This window comes from Bidens hawaiensis, unplaced genomic scaffold (assembly GCF_021521415.1).
Source record: "Bidens hawaiensis isolate Kalapana, Puna unplaced genomic scaffold, B.hawaiensis_p1.1 tig00016126_1, whole genome shotgun sequence".
In the NCBI taxonomy this organism is placed as follows: domain Eukaryota; kingdom Viridiplantae; phylum Streptophyta; class Magnoliopsida; order Asterales; family Asteraceae; genus Bidens; species Bidens hawaiensis.
The window spans coordinates 412,084-436,125 of NW_027492469.1; the positions used below are offsets into that span (position 1 = coordinate 412,084).

The 24,042-nt window shown below is 36.4% G+C and overlaps 2 protein-coding genes, 1 non-coding gene and 1 pseudogene across 3 annotated transcripts; all 4 read right to left on the reverse strand.

Annotated features, from left to right (window-relative positions):
• Window positions 1-63: 63 nt before the first annotated feature.
• Window positions 64-135, reverse strand: TRNAE-UUC (transfer RNA glutamic acid (anticodon UUC)). The gene has a single exon. It is a non-coding gene; the product is annotated as a tRNA-Glu (tRNA).
• An 828-nt stretch (window positions 136-963) lies between these two features.
• On the reverse strand, window positions 964-5,652 carry LOC143550716 (uncharacterized). Its single transcript, XM_077041319.1, has 9 exons — window positions 5,397-5,652; window positions 5,125-5,329; window positions 4,741-4,831; window positions 4,510-4,655; window positions 3,455-3,698; window positions 3,242-3,346; window positions 2,989-3,171; window positions 2,519-2,720; window positions 964-1,466 (listed from the first exon to the last, which is right to left on the reverse strand). Exons 1-9 carry the CDS (start codon window positions 5,623-5,625, stop codon window positions 979-981), a joined length of 1,893 nt encoding a protein of 630 aa, XP_076897434.1. The 5' UTR covers window positions 5,626-5,652; the 3' UTR covers window positions 964-978.
• A 7,769-nt stretch (window positions 5,653-13,421) lies between these two features.
• Window positions 13,422-16,447, reverse strand: LOC143550709 (uncharacterized; annotated as a pseudogene).
• Window positions 16,448-18,099: 1,652 nt separating this feature from the next.
• LOC143550693 (inositol transporter 4-like) lies at window positions 18,100-22,144 on the reverse strand. Its single transcript, XM_077041302.1, has 6 exons — window positions 22,012-22,144; window positions 21,862-21,932; window positions 21,398-21,733; window positions 21,195-21,302; window positions 19,927-20,538; window positions 18,100-18,576 (listed from the first exon to the last, which is right to left on the reverse strand). The coding sequence occupies exons 1-6, from the start codon at window positions 22,142-22,144 to the stop codon at window positions 18,100-18,102; spliced, it is 1,737 nt and encodes a 578-aa protein (XP_076897417.1).
• Window positions 22,145-24,042: the final 1,898 nt, after the last annotated feature.

Sequence of the window (24,042 nt, forward strand, 5' to 3'; positions counted from 1 at the left end):
TTTAACTATGAATACAATACATGATCAAAAAAGTAGAAACAAATGGACATACTAATAAAAAGGTTCAATTGCCGGGAATCGAACCCGGGTCTCCTGGGTGAAAGCCAGATATCCTAACCGCTGGACGACAATGGATGCTTGTTAGAGAAAGCATTGTCCATTTTTGTTAACCAGGTTCATCACTAAGTACCTGTTATTCTTTCTTAAAATGTTAAATTTTAGAGTAGAGTTTAGTTTTAAAAAAAAGTTGAAAAAAAAAAAATGATGGCCTAGGATTCATTGTTATGATGAAAATTCTAGACGAAACCGCTAACTATGATTTCCATTTTCAATAAACATTAAAGCCAACCCAACCACGTTGGTTGGGATTGCGGGATTGGCAGGTTATGGACCAATATTATTCTTTTTTCCAAAAGCGTGAACTTTCATTAGTTTTTGAAAATGAAAAGGACGACTAGTGAGTATAAGTGTATAAGTTATAACACATATACATTACTGAATATTCTTTAGTGAACCGAACATTATATATTTCAGAACCGAGAAACCGACTGACTTGCTTTGGTTTGAACAGTTAAGTTAGTTTTGTGAACCCCTTACTTCATCCGAGCATACCTTGTTACGGTGTCTGATAACTTTTTTTTATTTACTATACAAGCATCCAGTAGAACAACACTAGTAATAATCAGCTAAAAAGCACTTTTAATACCAGAGCATATGGCAAAGATTATTTGGGCTTTTGATTGCACCTCTTGGATTGGGCCTGTGTTGATGATCACATTGGCCTATTGGATATCAAATCAAATGAATCTTAAAATAAAAAAAAAAAAAATCTCAAAAAACAATGGTTGCCATCAAAAGCCACTGATTTAATTACTTTATTCATACAACAACATTAAGACAAGAGTGTCTGCTAAAATTTGATGTGTGAAGATAAAACTCCCACAAAAAATACTCAAAACATTCAACACATAATCAGGTTCACAAATTCTTCCGAGGCTTAGTAGTGAGCCCGAACCCAAACGGGTACAACGGATCATAATGTGAGTCACCAACATTCATGGGGAGTTGATCAACAGACTTGAACCAAGTACGCGCAAGCTTGCCAGTAAACCCATAGTCACCAAATAGGACATCCGTGACACCTTGACCCTCGGTTCCTGGAAGCCAAGCAGCCACAAGGGCGTCTATGGTTTTAAGATACGGTTGTATTACCACAGGGCGTCCACTAATCAAGACCACCACGCATTTGACTGAGCCGCATACATTCTTGATGGTACTTGGTCCGGGCTCTGGGATTGTCAGATTCACGCCGTCTCCAAATGTCTCGGCATATGGGTGCTCACCAACCACGACAATCGCATAGTCGAATTTGTTGGACTTGACAAAGTTACCACTTGGGTTCTCATTGTAAATCACTTGAGTTTTCGGGTCGACCGTTTTTTTCACAGCGGATAAGATTGTGGTGCCTGCAAGATCACAAGGGTTTAGTTCAAGACTTTAAGGTAGCGTTTGGTATGTAGGAATGGTAGGGGAAATGGAATGATTCATTGTATGGGAATGAAAAAAGTGGTGTTTGGTTGCTCAATGGAATGGAATCATCCATTACACATGGAATCCCATTCCATCAAAACCATTCCTTCCCATCCCCCCTTCTTTTTTTCATTTCATTCCTTCTACACCCTACTTTCTCAACATCACCACTACCTAACAACAACCACCACTACCATCGTCACCACCAACACCTAACCGCCATCGTCACCACCACCTCCGCCACCACCACCCTACCACCAGTGCAACCACCCTCACCGCCGCCGCCACCATTGTCACTGTAACCACCGTAAACAATTTCACCGCCGCGCCTAACCATCACTGCCATCACCACTTTCACTGCCTGACCACCACCACCGTCGCCACCATCACTACCAATGCTATCACCACCACCCCGCCGCCACTGCCACCACCATTTTCGTCGCCAGAGCTAACCCCACCACAGGCGTCATTGATTTTTTATTTTATAATTTTTTTTGCTAAAAAATATTTTTGGATAGGAGTATTTTTATTAAATCTATTTCATTCATACAATTTTTTTGGATACCAAACAACATTAAGTAATAATTCATTTAATTCACATAGGTTAACCAAACAAGACAAAGTAATTGAATGATCCATTTCATTCAATTCTCCATTCCGTTCCTTCTCCCATTCCATTTCCCCTTCATTCCATTACCTCCAACCAAACATACCCTAAGAAGATCAAGGGATTTAGCACAAGATTTAGAAAAGATTAAAGGGATTAACTCAAGATTTCAATAGATCAAATGGTTTAGTTCAAGTCTTCAAGATTTTTTTAAAAATTAAAAATTTAACGGTTTAGTTCAAGAATGTAAAAGTATCAAAGGGCTTATAAGATCAAAGTTTTTAAAATATCAAGATTTATAAAATATCATACTCAAGTTTTTTAAAAAGATCAAAGTGCATAGTTCAAGATTTTTTGAATTTTGCTAGATCATAACTATACCTTCAGTAATATCTCCTGAAAGCCCTTGCCACTCGATTGTCCATCCGCCACATTGATAACCAATATTATCAGCATGGGACCCCGCAACTAGTATCTTCGATGCCTTTTTAGGAAGTGGTAACAATGGCTTCTTTATAGATTTACCATTTTTCAATAATACAAGTGTTTTCCTCACTGCTTCCCTGGCCAGATCTCTGTGCTCCTGTTCATATTTGAGTTCACAAATGAAATAAAGATGTAGTAATTTTTTTAAGGTTAACCACTTTAAAAAAGGTCACTAAATAGTAACAGAGTTACAAAATTTTTCTTTTTAGATCAGTATTAATCTATTTAACCGATTATAAAAAATTTCACAACAATGGGAAAATATCAAAACATGAGTCGTGTTGCAATCGAAAAAAAACTTTGAGTGACTTTATGGTTTTTATCCCCAAGATTCTATCATTAAAAGGTTGAAGGAGCTAAGTTACCTGGCTTCCAAGGTACTTGGTCATGCTGTAATCAGCCAAAGGTTTCTCAAACAAACCCATGGTGAACTTGACCCTTAGAATCCTCTTAACCGCATCGTCTACACGGCTCATTGATATGTACCGGTTCTTGACTAGATAAGTTAGACCGTCGATGAACTCCGTGTAGTTGTATGGGACCATGAACTGCACACGCACAACACTTTGAATTCCGGTAATTTGTATAAAATCAAGAACAAGAAAAAAACAACCATACCATATCAATACCAGTGTTCATCCCGGCTATGATCGAATATGTATAGTTAGCATGTTCAGGAGTAGTGATCCTGTCAATCCCTTGCCAATCCGATATAACAAACCCCTGAAGTCAAAGTCAAAGTCAAAGTCAAACAAAAACTTCATTAGGTGCTTGTTATGTGTGAGGAAGTACTCAATGCAACTGATGAAGCGAATAAATGTGGATTTCGACCTTGAACTTAAGCGTGTTCTTGAGAAAATCAGTTACAAGAAAACGGTTAGCATGCATTTTGACCCCATTCCAGCTGGAATACGAGGTCATAATAGTAGCCACGCCCTTAATGACCGCATCATAGTATGCTGGCATGTGTATTCTGAAGAACCCTTTGGGATCGATTATCGTGTTTCCTTCGTTTGTGCCCAGGTGGGTCCCACCATCTCCCAAGTAATGCTTAGCACATGCTGCTATTTTATCCCTATACAAAAAACATCATTCATACTTCATTGATCAGAAACAAGCTAACAAGTAAGCATGACAACATGGCCAACAATTAAATCTTGAAAACTGACAGTTTGTCTGTTGTGTGACTTCTACTTTTCTTGATCTTTCTAGTTTCATTTTCAAAACTTAAGAAAATAAAACACATGGTCCACATCAGTTAAGATTTAGAGTGATCCATTGATGCAAATTATTGACTAACAAAGGTCAAACTTATTTATCATGATAAGGCCAGCAAGATATGCTTTAAGAAAGAGAAAGCAAAGATTATGTTCCCTTCATCTAAAAATATCAACGTAGGACGACAAATGATAAATGTCTAAAATGCCCTTTTACACAACAAAGCTAGGAAAACTTATAAACCACAATCAACCTCACCAGCATCTTATAAGGAGTGACGAAACGTAAATTTGACAAAGAATATTATAAAGAAAAAAGATGGATTAGATATTGACAAACAAAAACAGAAAGTGGGACACTTTTGGATAGAGAGAATATTACACAAACAAGAAAAAGTCAATGCCACTTTATGTGACCACAATGTTCAATGTTGCTCATATGCCTTTCACACTTGTGAACCATCTCTCACTTATGATGTTCAATAATTTTTTTTAACAATTATGAGCTAGGTTCGGTTCAACTGTACAATAACATTCATAATATGATCCGAACCTGTTAGATTTGTGTCGTGCCAGAAAGTGAAACTAACACAGTAACACCCTAATTCATATAAAAGATTCAAGATTTGTCAAATAAACATATTAAGAACACGCTTGAAAGTAACTTACGGTCCACCGACAAAAGGAACACCCTTTCTTGAACCGGCAGGAATATCTCCTTGTAAACCAGGTATAATCTCGGTCATTAGCTTAACAATCTTGGGATCTTCACTATAACTCTCATAGCAACGACCCCATCTTGGATCTCTACAAACCTGTTTAGCAAAAACCAAAAAGTTCATAAAAATTGAATCTTTTTTACTACCCCAGTAAACAATGTGCAGTAACTTTTTAACTTACTGCAATACAAGGTGCAAAAGCATATTGTATGCCAGTGGCTTTAACTTCACGTGCAGTTGCAGCCCCAATCTTCTTAACTAGAACTGGGTCCCTGTGTACATTTTGGCACACATTTCAAGCTTGTTGCAGATGGGGTGTCATAAGGAGTTAACAGTAAAATATGCTATCAATGCTTGTACAGTACAAGCACCCATAACATGTCTGCCATCAGCACTATGCAAGGATTTTGCCATTAATGAAGATCTTGAGTTGATTTTATAAAGATAACATTTTTACCCATACCCACAAGCATAATCCATAAAAATAATCAAGATTTGTACTTTATTGATCAAAATTTGCAAATTTTGAAAGATAAAAGTTGTTATGACTTATTATACCACTTGCCTGGTAACTCCAAGACCAACATTGTGAGGAAAGATTGTAGCTTTATAAACATTGTTATGACCATGTACTGCATCAATCCCATAAATCAATGGTATCCCCAATCTGGTTGATAAAGCACCCTTTTGGTAATCATTGACCATGTCAACCCATGTTTTTGCAGATGCATGCTTGGCTGGAACACTCCCACCTCCACTCAACACACTCCCTGCAAACACACACAAGTTTATTCAAAAAAAAAAAACATGATTTGAGAGTTTGATTAAATATTGTACCAATTAAGTACTTCTTGATGACTTCATTGGATGCAACTTTTCTATCAATTTGGGTCATTTGGCCAATCTTTTCTTCTAATGTCATTCTTTTTATCAAATCTTTGATTCTAACACCAAGTGGTTGTTTTGGGTCTTTGTATTTGAAGTACTCTGCTTCAGCCATGGAGATCCAGCAGCATATCATCATAACCAACAAAAGTGATAATTTCTTCATGTTCTTGATCCCCATTGCAAATTGAAATGGAGTTCAAGTTACAATTTTGCTGCAGTATAAACAGAAAAATGATTGTATTAAATAAGACTGAGAGTTAGGTGTAGATTTCATATTCAAATTAAAAAAAAATCAATGCAAGTGTTGAAAAGTTTGTCTCAAGATTTGGTCCATATTATTTTATTTTTATTTCTTAAGAGTCAAACAAGCTGATTTCAAATTTCAAATTGAACACTTACTGAATTACTATATTAGCTAAAGTATTTAAAACAGCATTAATCTGTAAAAAAGAATGTGCTTTATAATATAATATTATTTAAACTAAGTTTAAAAATTGTGAATCTGAAAAAGATCAAGATATGTAAATCTCATTAGAAGTTTTTTATATGAAAACTTAACATCCAAAAATATATTCACATGAATCAAGAAAAAGTTCAAAACTTTATGGAGACTTTAAGCTGATTTCCAGATTAAATGTAGTGTACTCAAAGAAACAAAATGAGCATGTTGAAGATGGACATTTCATTTGAGTAGCAATGATGATCAAGAAACAAAGAAACAAAACACCATTAACACATTTTTTGTGCAAAATATGTAGACATTACAGTAAACAGTAGTTATATAGCATAAATCAACACAAGCTAGAAGAGATGTACTTACAGGAGAGAGAGGGAGAAAGAGATTGTTCTAGACTATGGAGTTGCATGAATATATTTGTAGAGAACTAGAAAACTATGTTATTTTTTTGTTAGCTTGTAGGGGCATCATTACTTAAAAATTAAACAAAACTGTTTTTTTTCTAAGTTAAATAGTTTATAAAGGTAGTTAACAAGCTAGAGCATAGAAGAACAATAATACAAAGGGTAAACATGGAGGACGTAAAGAAAAACCTCCAATGCTATTTGTCTATTCTAGGAGGGGGCGAAGTGGAAATACTACAAGTGGCTAAGAGAATTTGTTAGAATATTATTAGCATATATAGAAGAGCATGTGATTGATTGTTTTCAGGATTTAGTTTGTTACAAACGATTGTGGCTCCTTTGAGGAGAGAGGGTTTTTCTCTGGTTATCATTTTGTATCTTTTTTTTCTATGAGAATAAGCTCTCCTATTTCTTATCAATCTCTGAGTTTGTTCTTAATTTTTCTTTGTTAATCGTTCCATTTCCTATCATTGGTCCGACCTCCCTGTTACCGGCAACATGGTTTCCAATTCCGTTCGTTTGGATGCTCATGATCAACAATTATCCCAGATCCAATCTAATGTCACTGCTATGCAATCGTCGATCGACGCTGTCCACACAGAGGTAGCAAATTTGCAGAAGTTGATGGTCTCTTGGATGAATAAGCTAGAGAAACGCCCGGTCGTGTCTGGGTTTTCGTCTCCGCCTCCGAAGGGAGGAGGCGTGTTTGATTTACCCGAAACAGAGGGTCCGTCTTCACCCAAATTCGAGTTCTCCGGCAACTCCATTCCCAAATCGGCGGTACCATGGGCGGTGAAGAAAATTAAGTTACCGGAATTACAGGGTTTCGACCCTCAAGGGTGGATTAAGAAGGCTGATCTCTATTTTGATATCAACAACACACCAGACGGTGTTCGTATTCGCCTTGCTTAATTGAGCATGGTGGGGGTCGCTTTTCACTGGTTCACCATCGTAACTGAGGTGAATCCGTCTCTTTCGTGGACCGACTTTCAATCCGAACTTCTCAAACGGTTTAGTGGCCTCGAGATTCACAACCCGTATGAGCAACTGGCTGCTCTGCATCAGGGTGAGTCGATTTTGGATTATATTAATGATTTTGAATACTTGTTGTCCCTTGTTCCACGTTTACCGGAAGGCCAATCTTTGGGGTATTTCATCGCCGGTCTTCGAGATGATGTCAAGCAACGGGTGCGTTTGCAACGACCTCAATCCTGTCTGGATGCCATGTACTTGGTAAAAGATGTGGAAGCTATGCTTCAGCCATCGTCGGCGTTAGGCTCTCTCTCTCTCGTTTCCGTTATGCAGAGAAGAATGGGCTTCATCAGCATGTGAATCCAAACCTCCAAGTGGGCCGAGGGGAGTTTTCAGGCCCATCTACGGTTAGACCTCTGGATCGGTCCAACTCCAGCCGATGGGAGGGACCTAGGGTTTATACCCCACCTCGTACAGGGTCGTCACCTGCCCTACCCCAATATCCGTCTGTCACACGGGATAGGGGAATGAGATCTTTGTCACGTCCAGAGTATGACGAACGTCGTCAGAAGGGTTTATGTTTCCGTTGCGGTCAGTTGTAAGGTCCGGCTCATAAGTGCCCGGAAGGCCGGCTCCGTATCCTTTTTCTTGGCGAGGATGAAGACGAGGGTTCAGAGGGTTCTAACTTAGGACTCGAGGTACCGAATAGCCCTAACAGTCACTCTGATTTAGAATCTCCTACAGGGGAATGCACTTCTTTGGAATTAGACGGGGTCACAACGATCACAGGGGGTTAGAAAACTCTAAATTGGAACGGGCTCTGTTGGGAATTCCGGTAAGCATGTTAGTGGATAGCGGCGCATCCCATAACTTCATCTCGAGTCGTTTAGCTTGTGCTTTGGGTCTCCCGGTGGTTACTTTTTCAGGTATTCGAATTAAATTGGGGGATGGGCACTTTGTATTGGTTTCTCAGCGTTGTGTAGGGGTCGACATTTGTATTGGATCATGTACTTTTAAAGTTGATGCATTAGTTTTGGATACCGGTAACCTGGATGTCATTTTGGGAATGGATTGGCTCAAGTCCTTGGGTGAGGTTATTCATGATTGGATGAACGCTTGGATGAAATTCACATATCACGGGCAATTAGTAACCTTACACGGTGTTTCTCATGGTCAAACGGGTCCGGATGCCTTGCAAGAGTGGTTAGCCATGGAGGACGGTTTTGCCAAGTGTGGTGTCGTTTCCTCTCTGAGCTCCATGGAGGGTAATTCTTCAAACACCGTAACCGAGTTTCAACATTCTGAATTACAACAGTTACTGAACTCATACCCTGCCCTGTTTTCGGACACCACGGGTCTACCCCCGGTCCGAACACACGACCATGGCATCACATGAATTACCCCCGAATCCTATCGCAGTTCGTCCCTACGTTACCCTCATGCTCAGAAAACAGAGATTGAACGACAAGTTAAGGAACTTTCAAAATTGGGTATGATTCGACCAAGTCGTAGTGCTTATTCTAGTCCGGTAATCTTGGTTAAGAAGAAAGATGGGTCGTGGCGGATGTGTGTAGACTACCGCGCCCTTAATAAGGCTACGGTCCTGGATAAATTTCCCATTCCCATGGTGGATGAGTTATTAGATGAGTTATTTGGGTCTAAATTCTTAACGCAATTGGATTTGAAATCGGGATACAACCAAATTCGAATGCGAGACAATAGTATTGACAATACAGCCTTCCGCACCCACGACGGTCACTACGAATACCTCGTCATGCCATTTGGGTTAATGAATGCTCTGGCTACCTTCCAAGCAATTATGAACAATGTTTTCCGACCCCTGTTACGCCAAAAGGTAGTCATTTTCTTTGATGATATTTTGATTTACAGCCCTTCTTGGGAGACTCACGTGGCTGATTTGCAATTGGTATTCCAACTCCTCACTCAACACCACTTTAGGGTCAACACATCTAAGTGTTCATTTGCTCAGACCACGATGGACTATCTGGGCCATGTAATTAATGGACAAGGTGTGGCTATGGATTCGAACAAAGTGGCAATCGTACGGGACTAGCTAGTCCGGAAAAACATCTAGGGGTTAAGAGGGTTTTTGGGTTTAACCGGCTATTACCGGAAGTTAATAAAACACTATGGTAGTATTGCTCGACCGCTTACTGATTTGACAAAGAAAGATGCTTTTTCATGGAATGAGACGGCTCAACAAGCGTTTGTTCAACTCAAGGATGCGTTGAGTTCAGCGCCGGTGCTAGCCTTACCGGATTTTACCTCACCGTTTGTAGTGGAGTGTGATGCGTCGGGGCGTGGAATAGGGGCTGTACTTATGCAACACAATCGTCAAATTGCATATTTTAGCAAAGCTCTTAGTGACAAGAACCTTTCAAAATCTGCCTATGAATGAGAAATGATGGCACTTGTGCTTGCAGTACAACATTGGAGACCTTATTTGTTGGGCTCTCGTTTCACCATTTTTACCGATCAAAAAAGCTTGAAGTTCTTATTGCAACAACGTGTCTCGACTCTGGATCAACAAAACTGGGTCGCTAAACTTTTGGGGTATGATTTCGATATTTTCTATAAGCCGGGCCGAGAAAACCGAGCAGCCGATGCGTTGTCTCGAAGAGCAGAAAGCGAGGAATTCTTACAATGTATATCTTCTGCAATTTGGGTCCAAGGTGCCTTACTAATTGAGGAAGCGAGGGTTGACCCGACTCTCCAGCAATTAATTACTTCTTGTACCGCATATCCATCCAAACACCCGGGGTATTCTGTGAAAAATGGGTTGCTATATTATCACAATCGTTTGGTTATTCCCAAATATTCCAAGTACATTGCGGCTCTTCTCTATGAGTTCCATTCGGCTGCTTCAAGAGGTCACTCCGGGTTTTACCGCACATACCGTCGTTTGGCAGCCAATTTATATTGGCCAGGTATGACCGCAACTGAAAAAACCTTTGTTCGTGAATGCAACATATGTCAAAGATGTAAGGCAAGTACAACAGTTCCGGGGGGTTTGCTTCAGCCGTTATCGATTCCGGCTGCTATTTGGGAAGACATGTCCATGGATTTTATCTCTGGGTTACCCTCGTCCAAAGGTTACAATGTCATCATGGTAGTCGTGGATCGTTTGTCAAAATATGCTCACTTTGTACTTTTAAAACACCCCTATACAGCCCGTTCGGTGGCCGATGTGTTCATCAAGGAAATTGTTCGTCTTCATGGGATTCCGAGCACTATTGTGAGTGACCGTGACCCGTTGTTCATTAGTAAGTTTTGGCAAGAGATTTTTCAGGCTCAAGGAACGAAACTGCATATGAGTTCGGCTTATCATCCGGAGTCGGATGGCCAAACCGAAGTGATTAATCGATGCCTTGAAGCGTATCTACGGTGCTTTGCGGTAGACCAGCCCAAGTCTTGGGCTTTATGGTTACCTTGGGCAGAATTTTGGTATAATTCGAGTTTCACGTATCTACCGGGGTCACGCCGTTCGAAACAGTTTATGGTCGCTCTCAACGCTATGGGTGAGATTAGGGTGGAGGCCGTGGCATGTGAGTTACGGGATCGAGATGAGGCTCTTCGCCAGTTAAAAGTTCATCTTGCCAATGCTCAAAATTCAATGAAGGTCCAGGCAAACAAGAAACGTCGGGAGGTCAGCTTTTCGGTCGGAGAGTGGGTTTATGTGAAACTAAAGCCATATCGTCAATCGTCGGTCACTTCTCGCATTAATCAGAAGCTAGCACCAAAATTTTTTGGGCCATTCCAGATTGATGCAACAGCGGGACCGGTAGCATACAAGTTAAAGTTACTAGAGTCATCAAAAGTTCACCCAGTATTCCATGTTTCTCTCCTCAAGAGAGCAGTCTCTGAACCGGCCGAGACTGTCCTTCCTCCTGATTTATCGGCTGATATGGGTGATGTTATGATTCCTCAGGAAGTGTTGACTGCTCGTATGGTTCAGTTAGGGGACGAGACAGTCGAACAGTGGTTAATTCATTGGCAGGGGCAGTTGGTTGAAGATGCTACGTGATGACCGTCGTTTGAGTCATGCAAAAACCTAATTAACCTAAGTAGCTAGGGTAAGTCAGGTATCGTATCCACCAGGAGTATGTGGTCAGTGACCAGTGAAAATAATTCCTAACATTATGAAGTAATTCATTTAACGAAGTGCTGATCACACTAGCAAACAAGTTGATTTTAATATTGATTAAACAAGTACTTAACTTTCAAGCAATTAACAAAGACAAGTCACACCCGGGAATTCAAGCAAGTAAGCAAACAACTATCTCATGCAACTTAACAGATTAACAATCAATGATCAATACAGACTGACTAACTAGATAAACCTTAGGCATCCACGCTTACTAACACACAACACTGGTTATCAAACGGTCCCTGCCAGTGTGACTCAACTAAGGGAAAGCGTATGCTTCATCATATTCAACTAATCAAAGCAATCCTATAAGCAATTATCATAGCAACTGGCACAATAATCGTTCTGATCGAAATAAACCTAAAATGATTGAGTGCACAATATTATAGACATCAATACTCATAGATTAATCAAAGATGGTTACAATAAATTCGTTTTTAATACATGAGAAAAACTGAAAGATACAATACTCTACATCCCGGGTATGACTCGAAGGAACTAGCCGCGCATCGGCATCTCTCGGGCCTCGGTTATGATCTGGTAGGCCATGTATGATGCTTAGAGATGATTGGAAGTGATGGGGGCTCTCTCTTCTGTTTTGAAAATTGCCTAGAAGGTGTTAAATGTCGTGTAGGTTCGTCAAAACGTAATATAAAAACAAACCCTAACTTTCACGATTCTGGGGACCATCGCGTAGCGCGATGGTCCTCTCTCCTGGTCCATCGCGTAAAGTCAACACGGTCATTTACAGGGCATCGCGCCACCTTCAACACCCATCGCGCTACGCAATGGGTCACTTCAATCAGCAAGTTCACATGATTGCCTCGGTAAGCGTGCTGGACATCCCGGGTCTTCATTCCATGCTCGTACAGGTCCAAATTAAGCGCGTTAAGTACCTGTGACCTGAAACACAATAAACATGTATGAAGTACCATAGTTTCTAAACTAAACGAGTAAAACAAGTAAGTTAACACACATAAATATGTACAAATAAACCGAACATCACTACGTGGGAGGACAAGGAATGGATAACCGGTAAATTTCCAAACATACGTCTTGGGGACAAGACTCATTTTGAAGGCGAAAGTAGTAATACAAAGGGTAAACATGGAGGACGTAAAGAAAAACCTCCAATGCTATTTGTCTATTCTAGGAGGGGGCGAAGTGGAAATACTACAAGTGGCTAAGAGAATTTATTAGAATATTATTAGCATATATAGAAGAGCATGTGATTGATTGTTTTCAGGATTTAGCTTGTTACAAACGATTGTGGCTCCTTTGAGGAGAGAGGGTTTTTCTCTGGTTATCATTTTGTATCTTTTTTTTCTATGAGAATAAGCTCTCCTGTTTTTTATCAATCTCTGATGTTCTTAATTTTTCTTTGTTAATCGTTCCATTTCCTATCAAACAAGGAGTGGTTACGATATTTATGTGGGTTCAAGTCTCGTCGTTGTAAAAAATGTGTAGTTTAAAAGTAGAATTATAGAGTGTGTGAGTTGACGTTAAAAAAATATTCACGAGTTTACTAGTACAATAATTTATGAATCGAAAGTGAATAGATCTTTATTTCTAAATGCATTTAAATAATTATATTTCTCTCAGGTTTTTTTGTCAATATCATTGTAGGTATAATGTTTTTTAAATTTTACTTTTGTAGAATACCACTTATATTAATTCATTTAATTTACTAATTATTATTAGTATTAAATACATTTGTGTTCTTCAACTTTAAATAAGTAAGTAATAATAGACTTAATTTGACTTCTAGAATTTCAAAACAGAGTTTCATACTTTTCAGGAAAAGCATAGAAACCAGAATTGGGAAAAAAAAAAAGGAAAAACTAATATTTATAAATATTTGTAAGTATAAAATAATATGTTCAAACAAGTCTTTCAATTGCAATAATAAAAACCATCATAATAAAAGTACCGACTTAATAAGTTAATAGTTAATACTAAACTCTGAAGTTTCCTTAAAATCCTTTGGCAGGTTCAGTTGTGAGCCCGTATCCGAACGGGTACAACGGGTCATAACGCGGTCACCAACGTTCATCGGAAGCTGATCAACCGTCTTGAACCAAGTATGCGCAAGTTTACCCGTGAACCCATAATCACCAAAAAAAACATCAGTTACACCTTGCCCTCACTCCCTGGAAGCCATGCAGCCACCAATGCATCCATGCTAGCAACATAAAGCTCAATAACCACAGGCCTGCCAGACATTAGCCCCACCACACACTTCACAGACTCGCATATGTTCTTGATGGTTGTCGGTCCAGGTTCGGGCATCATCAGGTCCTGGCTATCTCCAGTCAACGGATACTCGCCAGTTACCACAATGGCATATGAGTTACCACAATGGCATATGAGAAATTGTTGGACTTGATGAAATCAGGAGTGGGATTCTCTACATATACAACTTCTGTTGCAGGGTCAACCGCGTTTTTCACAGCAGATAAAATGGCTGTGCCTGCTGTTAACATTAAGAAATAAAGATAGTTATTTTCTTGTGGGAATAGAGCCTAGTTTCGTTTGCATAGATTCGTGTATAGTTTTCGTTTTTGTGTAGTTTCTTGCTAGACCTTTCTCCTTTCACTATTTATATATAGTATTAATTTTGTGACCGTTAAAAAGACTACCTTTCGTAATATTACCACTTTCCCCATGTCGTTCAATGGTCCAAGCACCACATTGATTGCCAATGTTATCGGCATGAGTACCTGCTATTAAGTTTTTGTAGATATTTTCTGTAGGGGAAGCATTGGCTGAATACATGATTTTGCATAATCATACAAAGAAACCAGATTTTGAAATGATAACCGAGCTTAACGAACCTGATATCCAAGGTATTTTTCCATGCTTAAATCAGCTAACGCATTTTCAAACAGGCCCATCACGAACTTCACTCGTAAAATTCTTCTCACTGCATCATCAAGCCGACTCATAGGGATGAACTTATTATTCACGAGGTAGGTTAGTCTGTCGATGAATTCAGAGTAGTTGAACCCAGTCATGATCTGCAACAGTTTGACACAATAAGAAACGTAAAGACACCCGTAATTTATATATAGTTGTGTGTTGCACATAAATGTATTTGAAGTTTGAACCAACCATGTCTATGCCAGCACCAATGCTTTCTTGAATTGACCAAGTGTAATTAGCATGAATTGGATCTGTCATCTTGTCGATACCTTGAAAGTCTGAGATCACAAATCCCTTAAAAACATTTAAAAGTTGTTGATTTCTATGCATTTTGACTCCATTCCAGCTAGAGTAAGAAACCATGATAGATGTAACACCCTTCCTAACTGCATCATAACAAGGTGGCATATGAGTACTCAATAAACCATGAAAATCTGTGACTGTATTGTTCTCATTGATGCCTCGTGTCGTTCCACCATCGCTGACGAAGTGTTTGGCGCAAGCTGCAACCTTTCTTCTATAGAATACACAAATAAACTTACATTTAATCAAATAAAAATGTACTTACATAATTATATAATGAAAACCGCGTAATATATTGTAAATTATTAATCAACTATAAATAGGAGGAATATGAGAAAAATTATAAAGGAAGCTTAATAAAATTAAAGTCATATCTCTACTATATATCACTAATTAAAACTTACTGTCCATCAATAAAAGGAACGCCTTTTCGACCATTACTAGGAATATCCCCTTGAAGTCCTGGTATGATCTCCGTCATTTCTCGAACAATATTATGATCTTCACTAAAACTTTCAAAGCAGCAGCCCATCTTGGATCCCTACAAGAACACCGTTTTAGTGACACGCTAAAAGTGTCACTAAGATGTTTAAGCATATAAGTTTTAAGATATTTACAGCAATGCAAGGTGCAAATGCATAGGTAATCCCGGTTGCTCGAACTTCAAGAGCAGTTGTAGCTCCAATTTTCTTAATAAATTCAGGATCCCTATCAAAAAAACAGCCCAATAATCTAACGGCTAATTTGTTAATCTAGAAATTAGTATAAAGTCAATTAATTTATCCGGTGAATATGGTTAAATTTGTGATTTCAAAGGAGCAATAAACTACATTTGATTTAATTTAGCTACCTTGTTACTCCAAGACCTACATTATGAGGAAATTAAGATTGTAGCTTTGTAAGCATTGTTATGACCATGAACTGCATCAATCCCATAAATCAACGGTATTCCTAACCGAGTCAAGAATAAAGTACTTATAAACTTTATGAAGAGTTTGTGCTAATTTTCAGATGAAACAAAATGAACATGCATGTAAAACAGTTAAAGATAGACAGTTTATTTAAGTAGTCATGATGATCAAGAAAAGAAAGTTAAGGGGCTGGGATATTTAGTTCCTAACTGTAGATCAAGAAGCAAAATACCATTAACACATTTTTTTTAGGCAAAAGATGTAGAGATTTCAATAGTGACAACAACACAAATCTACATAATCTAGAAGTAATTTACTTACAGGAGAGGGTGGGAGAGATTATTGTTCTGGGCTATGGAATTGTATGGGATATTTAGAAAACTATGCTTATTTTTTCGTTAGTTATTGTGTTTCAGAGTTCACTTAAGGTCAGAAAGAAAAGGAAACGAAGAGAGAAAGAAATAAAAGTTTGTTTTCTTAAGTTTTTTTAGAGAAAAAAAAGGAAAGATAATTCATTTAAAAGAAGAAAGGAAAGGAAGAGAAAAAGATGGGTTTTAACGAGTAAACGCCCCTCTTTCAATTTGAAAGGAATTGAAAGGAAATAAAAAGGGAAAGAAAGGAAAGGGAAAGAAAGAAAATTTCGGTAAGTGAACTCGAGAACACATCGTTTGAGATATCATTATTGAAGTTAAACATAACTATTTTTTAAATTAAAGAATTTATAAAAGGAGTTTATAAAGCATAGAGGAGTTAGGACTGAGGAGAGCGAGAAGTCAGTAGTTACAGACTGGTCTAATGGGAGTTGACAGACCCCATTGAATATGCTCCACTGCTCCAGCATCAATTTTTGAGGTCCAGATCATGTGGATTCAACCGGAGAAACCCCATTCCTTACGCCACCGGTGTGGACCAAGTTTGCCAAAGAGAAGTCTGTTTTTGCAAACGAGTCCACGAACTGTCTGGTGTCCACACACACTCTCTCTCTCTCTCATACACATATAGATATATTATGTATATATAACTTTAATGTTTTTAATGAGGTTTGTGAATGTTTATTGTTATGGAAGAAAATTAGAGTTGTTGAGAAAAGTTTGGAATCTGTTATAAAGCTGATGTAACGATTTGTAGAAATTTGTTGTTGTAGGTATTATGAGTAATAGCTAGTTTAGATTTTAATACAATAATTTACCTATAGTATTAAAGCAAAATAATTCTTACACATGTATAGAGTAGCCAACTAATACTATTTATAGTATTACTAACAAAGTTAAAAATGCAACTTTAAATATTGTATTAAATGAGGTTTTTATATATTTATGAGTTATAAAATTTTATTATCATTATTTATATCTTATGAATTCATAAGGTATGTCATTACATATATTATTAAATTTAATTTTTTATTATTTTTTTAACCGCCCGCGTATTACAAAAGCTATATCCTAGTTTAAAATATAAATCATCACAAAACAAAATGTGATATAATATAAACTATATAAGGTAATCTTGATACGGCAAAAAAAAAAAAAGAAGAAAGAAAGAAACTCATGATAATCATAGATTTTGCTAATTTTGGGATTTAATTTCAATACTTGATAGCTACTTTTTCTTTTTTTTTTTAAACAATTTGGATCACTGACATGCCACTAACCTATTCGATCATCTCTATTTCATCATCACAAAGAAACACACCAATAGGTGAGAAAACCCCAATGCCCAACTTAAGCCCCCGATTTTTTTATCACAAGTGGGACTTGAACCCAAAACACAGGGCCGTCTTAGACCCCGTCGTACATTGCCTTTTGTTTTCACACATGTGTGATGATAATCTATTGATTTATTTGAAGAAACTGAATATATTAATTTTATCCATTTATGATCAAACAGAACAGGGAAGATTGAAGAACAATTTCATGCAAATATGCAATTAATTTCGCAATAGGTTGAGTTAATTAGTCTTTGTTTACAACTCTTTCTAATTTACTTTGACATGTTATATGGTGTTTCATTTCATTGAAATTCTAATCCATTTAACATATTACCATTCAAGCATTGAAATTCTATATTGGCATCATGCCTCCTAACCTCTAAGAGACCACGTGTGTGTATATATAATAATAAAGAAGGATTAAAAGGTAACACCTACCTATATATCATGCAATATTCAAGCGTTAAAATTGTATCTTGATATACCGAGAGCATGGTTCAATATCCATTTATGTAGGGGAGTGTATGAAAATAAGTTTTTATTTTTTACATGTAAGGAATTACTGGAAAATATGTGAAAAATAAAAATATAATAAACAAATTGTTTTGAGTTTCAACTCAACAATTCAAACAACAATTGATTTTGTTCGAAGCACTTTTGTTTAGTTTTTGAAGTACATATTTTCCATCTTAACAAGAATATCATCACCTTCATATAAATTACTATAACTCTTTCTCATTGTTGTATGCGGTTTTGTACTAATCTACTTCCCACTTATTATTTATGGAAACATAACCATAAATTAACCTAAGAAGCAGACTTGATATCATCTTTGTCTTGAGTGCACCAAAACCTCGGTCGATATCCTTTCTCTAGCATCTTCTCAACCTCCTCAAGCTGCAGCCCTTTCGTCTCCGGGACAAGAAAAAATATAGCCACAAGTCCTACGGTCGAGAGCCCTGCGAAAAGCAGAAACGTACCCGAAGACCCTAACGTCTCAGTTAACGTTAGAAACGTTTCACTTATAACTAGATTTGAAACCCAGTTTGAAACCGCTGCAATCCCCCCGCCAATGCCCCGATATCTTAGCGGGTACATCTCTGAATTCACTATCCAAGGCACTGTCCCGATCCCAGGAGCGTAACATAAGATGTAAAGCCCGAGGAATAGAACCGTGAAAATCCCGAACTTGCTTGGGCAACCGTAGGTGTACCATGTACGATGTTGTGCTCGACAAGCGGCTCTTGAGATGGTGTCCACAGCCAAACATGCCCCAGGATTATACTGTTTGGTTTAGTAGATAGATAGATAGATAATCAGCACCGTGTATAAACATAACAAAATTTTAAATAAAGTATTAACATGGAAGGACACTTTTATCTAGACAAAACATAAATTATTGTAAAAACAACAATAAACCATTCATTCTAACATAATTTAAAGATTTAAATGCATTAATGTAACGGTTGTTATTTCTAATTCAATTGTCCTATATTTCATAAAAAAGTGAATAAATTACTTTGATCGTCCGTTTATATATATAAGCTACACATACATATGTATAGATAATATAACATGTAGTAACCTACAAATGTGTTGGTATAATCCGGCGTAGGTAAACGTTACAATATTAAAATTAAAACATACGAATGTAGTAGTTTGATGCCATGCAATTAAAACATATATGTTACTATTTCTTATTATATTATGACTCATCACCCGTTTTCCTATTATAGCCTATAACCCGTAAGGCTTTATAAAATTTTGAAATTTTTCTATTATAGCCTATAACCCGTAAGACTTTATAAAATTTTGAAAAATAAATTATTGTGTGATACGGGTTTCGAACCCAATACCTCATGTTTCAAACCAAATGTGCTTACCAACTCCACTAAAATGGTAATTGTGTTTGATTTCTTGACCAAACATATATAAATGTGATTTTTCTTCGAGTATAAAACCAAAATTATATTTAATTTTTAACATTTTCACAATTCACAATATCACATTGTCTTCTCATATCTCTTTAACACAACCATTTAAGATTGTTTATCATTTCTCTCTTTATTTTAAAATATAATATATTTTTATTTATTTTCTTTTACAACAAAACCTTAGTCTTTGTAAATTTATTTTTAAATATATAGCAACATTTTGTTATAAATCATTTTTATACACACAATATTTAATATAACAATATCGGTATGAATGTTTTATTTAAAATAAATCAAACATCAAGATTTTGTTTTCAACTTAAAATTATAGTGCATAATATATCAAAATCTTAATAGAAAAAGTCATAAATAAAAATTATTATATGAAAATTAATTTACGTATTGCATATAATAATTTTTTTATTTTTATTATATTTTTTACCCGTGTGGAACACAGGCTCTAACCTAGTATATATATATATATATATATATATATATATATATATATATATATATATATATATATATATATATATATATATGAACAAATTGGTTTGAATCACAACAAAAATATGATCATTCAAAAAATTAAATGATTAATTTTTTTTCCTTCTTTCTTAATAATTTAGCATTGTGTAAGGATTATCACCTATACGTGTTAAATGGTACGAAACAGAATATCTAAAGGATTATAACTTACAATATTTTCGTTACTGGCACAAAAAGCACAGTTGGAGGATGCTCTCAAGCAAGTCATGCAGTTCCATGATGATGGATTTGTTGATGTTTTAAGCTCCGAACACGTATAATTAACCCCAAAATGATTCGACTCCATAATGTCGACACGAGGAGCATGAACCGAAGCTTGAAAGAACATAATTGATAAAGCCACAAGGCAAGTAATAATCCCAACCATTGAGATAATGATCAACTTCCGCCTTCCAAACCTGTCAACGAACAACATACTTAACATGGTACCGAATGAATTGAGGCCCGTGATGACAAGTGATAGTGCTAATGCTGTCCGGTTGGAAGCGAATCCTGCAAGTTGCACAATGATGGGACTGTAGTACATGATGGTATTGATTCCAACAAATTGTTGTGCAACTTGAACAGTGACACCGGCATATAGTCCTCTTCTAACAACCTTATTAGCCCATGCACTTTTTATCTTTGAAAATATACCATCTCCTAAGGATCCTTCGGCTTCCTTCTCGGTTTGGATAGATGATTGCAAAGCTTTCATTTCTTCCTCCACTTCGTTTGTTGGATAAATCTTTTTGAGTATATTGTGTGCCTCGGTTATCTTATTCTGATCAAAGGCATACCATATTAACACATAAACATATATCAGGAAACCAAGTTGGAAGGTTTCGTGTAGAGGTGACAGTTTAGACCCGTTTATTTAACATTAACATGTTGAATTTTTATACGGAGCTAAGTCAAAAGCTAGCAAACTCGTATTTTGGATCAACTAGACAAACCAAATGAGCTAGAATATGTTACAACTTTAAAACAATATAGCTTGCGCTAAATTTGGGGTAACCGGCCATAAGAAATGGTCGGAAACCATCATGGTGGTTTTCCCAAGCATCTAGCATAAACATGTCATATGGAATCCTAATTTTTATTACGGTTTTCTTCCGGTTTTAGTAGTTTTGATTTATTTATTTCTAATTGAAAAAACATTTGATTCTCTGAAAAAACAAATTTATTTTATTTAATAAAAAGAGGGCTTCATGTGTGTTCAATATCATATCAAATTTCCTTCAAAAGGTTTCTCTTTTATATTTGTGCATTTGGTCAGAGCCAAATTAACAAACAATATTAGGATGAACAAGCATTGCTAACTCGTTTATGACCCAAACCTACCCATTTACCCAAAACACTTGCTCGTTCAATTGTGTTTCGAGTCATGTCATGTTGTGTTGTGTGTTAAAGTGTCATGTCACAAATTATGAGCTCTACCTGGCGATACAACCATCTTGGTGACTCGGGTAGAAAGCACATCAATATAAACTGCACCAATGGTGGAACTCCCGCAATCCTAAGCATCCAACGCCAATTCCCCAGTGTCTGTATCAAACTCATAATAAAAAAATTACCAATCCAACAACAAAACAAAAACAAACAAGTTCTCTCGAAAAGCATCATGAATGTGGCTAAATTACCTTAGAAAATGCTAAATTAATGAGGTATGATAAGAACTGTCCTCCCGTAAGGAGTAAACCATTGGTGCTAACAAGTGCGCCTCTTATTCGAGCAGAAGAAACCTCGGATATGTATAATGGTGATGTGATGGAGACGAGTCCAACGCCCAAACCAACTAAAAGTCTACCAAGAATTATGACCCATGGGTTTGGAGCAAGAGCCATGGTAATTGAACCAAGGCAGAACAAAATGTCAGCACATAATATGGTCTTCTTCCTACCGTATCTATCATTCGTCCATCCACCAATTGCTGCACCGACAATAGCTCCAGCTACAGCCGTGCTAACTATGGTTTCCTTCAAGTTCAAATTAAATGCATGGCTTTAACATGAAGAATGACTTGTTTTAATATCAACAAGCTTTAAAGAAAAGAATTAATTAATGTTTCGCATACGAGCCCAAACACAATGATCTAGCTAGGTACCTGCAACCACGTATGCCTTTCGACGTCTTGAAAATCGTCTCGAATATATAAAGAGGCACCCGAAATAACTCCTGAAGAAAAAAGATTCAACCATAAATATGAATTAAAAATATCCAAACCCAAATAACAAAAATGAATCAACTTCACCACCTGTATCATAACCAAATAATAGCCCTCCAATACCGGCTGTAAGAGCAAGCAACATTATATAAGGTGTATGCCAAATGGTCTTAAAACACTCCAAAAACGCGGTCTTATCCGCCTTCACAGCGCCTCCTTCCATATTCCAGTTAATTTCTTCTGGTGTAATGATGCAAGCAAAACTAAACTCTATGATCAACAAACCAATATCAAGATTTGCTAGCTAGTACTACTTACGCATGCAAGATGTACAAAGAACATAATAATAATCTACAATAAAACAGGATGGCGGGCCTACCCCTTTGAAAAAAAAAAAGAAACAAAACAAAACTAGTACGAGTGAAATTTTGATACCGACCCCTATAAAATTTCGAAATCCTATGAGTGCTGAATGAAAAATAAAAGAAAAAATCTTCTCCGACAAGTGCGGCTGTTTTACTTGGGCTTCTTTTAAGTTACATTGTAGGCCTATGGCTTAGTTGAGACTTGAGAAACTAACAAAAAAAACACTCTAATTTATTGAAATTTGAATGTATTTTTGGCCCAGTTAGAGGCTTTATTTGGATATCAACATCCATCTTAATTTCTTATGCAAACTTTAATAATATATGAGTAAGAAAAGAAATCTCTGACTATAGTTATTTATTTATTATGTTGTTCGATTTAGTATTAAAACATATAAATTCTTTTGGTCTTTTTATGGTTTACATTTGATTTAGTTTCACTTACCGTCTTTTCTATTTATTAGATTGTATTTATTTTTTATAACATACATCCATAATAAAAAAACCTTAAAATAAGTAATAATCGGTATAAATGTTTAGCCTAGAATAGCAACTTAAAATCAGCCAGTGATTCAACCAGAAAAATATATATTATATGCATTTAGGCGGCAAGCAAGAATTATATTTTATATATTGTTTTAGATGACTCGACCTAGTTAGAACGGCTTAATCGGACCCAAAAACAAAATTATATACCGATTTGATCCGACCCAACCCGAGCGGCGAACCGGAACGAAAATTTTTGATATATATTGAGTACCGAGTACCGACCACTATAAAAAATTTCTTGATCCGTCACTTGTGTTGGGTATTTGTATTTCATGACATCACATTCAACAATGGTGGTGCAACACCACATTGGCAGTATTATGAAAACACATAGTCAAACCTTTGCCATATTATCTGAACCACGTCAATCACACCCATCAAGTTTAAAGTTTCATATTAAAATGAGTTGTTTAATATTGGTTTGATTCATAGATAAATATGTTTGAAAATTTATGAAAAGTGAATTAACTATATATTTTATATGTATTTAATTTCCGATATAATGTATTTAGATTTTTTTTGAAAAGTATTTCAATAGTATGTATTTTGCGATATAATGTATTTAGATTTTTTTGAAATACTAGGTAATATATTTTATTAAAAATCAACAATTAATATATGTGTAAATGGAAAAAATAAATAAAGTAAAATTGTTATAGGTGAATTCTTTGTCTCAAAGAATATTACTTTGCATGAAGATAAAATGAAAAATCATGCAAATATTATGGAGTGATTGAATACATCATATTGAAAATAGTCAAATAGAAGACACAAACAATATATATTTATAAAGAATTAGTAGACAAATATAAGCAAAAACGCGTATATAAAATCATATAAATCCCACTTTTTGCATGTCATTTATGTGCTTGGTATACCATAAAATCTTCAACCTATCAAAAACCGGAACATAAACATTGGAATCAACAAATGTATGATGAAGAAAGAAAGATAACTTACATGTTGAAGCTAGAGTAGAGAGAGATTGTTAAAAGGATTTGGAATGTGTTATAGGAAATTAAACAAAACTGATTTGATATTTATAGACAAGAAGTGTTGTGTTATTTTGTGTTGTGTTGTGTTGGGATATATAGTGTTGATAGGAGAAGGGTTTTAGGATAAATGTTTGTTAAGGATAAGACACGATTATTCCACACGTAGCAATGCAGCAGCATCTTAATCTTGGTTAATTATTATTATGTTGTTT

Coding starts and splice junctions, on each gene's coding strand:
- LOC143550716 (XM_077041319.1), bottom strand. CDS start 5,625: ATGGGGATCAAGAACATGAAGAAATTATCACTTTTGTTGGTTATGATG. Junction 3,172..3,241: donor TGAACACTGGTATTGATATG/GTATGGTTGTTT, acceptor GTGCGTGTGCAG/TTCATGGTCCCATACAACTA. Junction 1,467..2,518: donor TTCAGGAGATATTACTGAAG/GTATAGTTATGA, acceptor GTGATCTTGCAG/GCACCACAATCTTATCCGCT.
- LOC143550693 (XM_077041302.1), bottom strand. CDS start 22,144: ATGGAAGGAGGCGCTGTGAAGGCGGATAAGACCGCGTTTTTGGAGTGT. Junction 21,734..21,861: donor AAAGGCATACGTGGTTGCAG/GTACCTAGCTAG, acceptor TTGAACTTGAAG/GAAACCATAGTTAGCACGGC. Junction 20,539..21,194: donor CAAGATGGTTGTATCGCCAG/GTAGAGCTCATA, acceptor GCCTTTGATCAG/AATAAGATAACCGAGGCACA.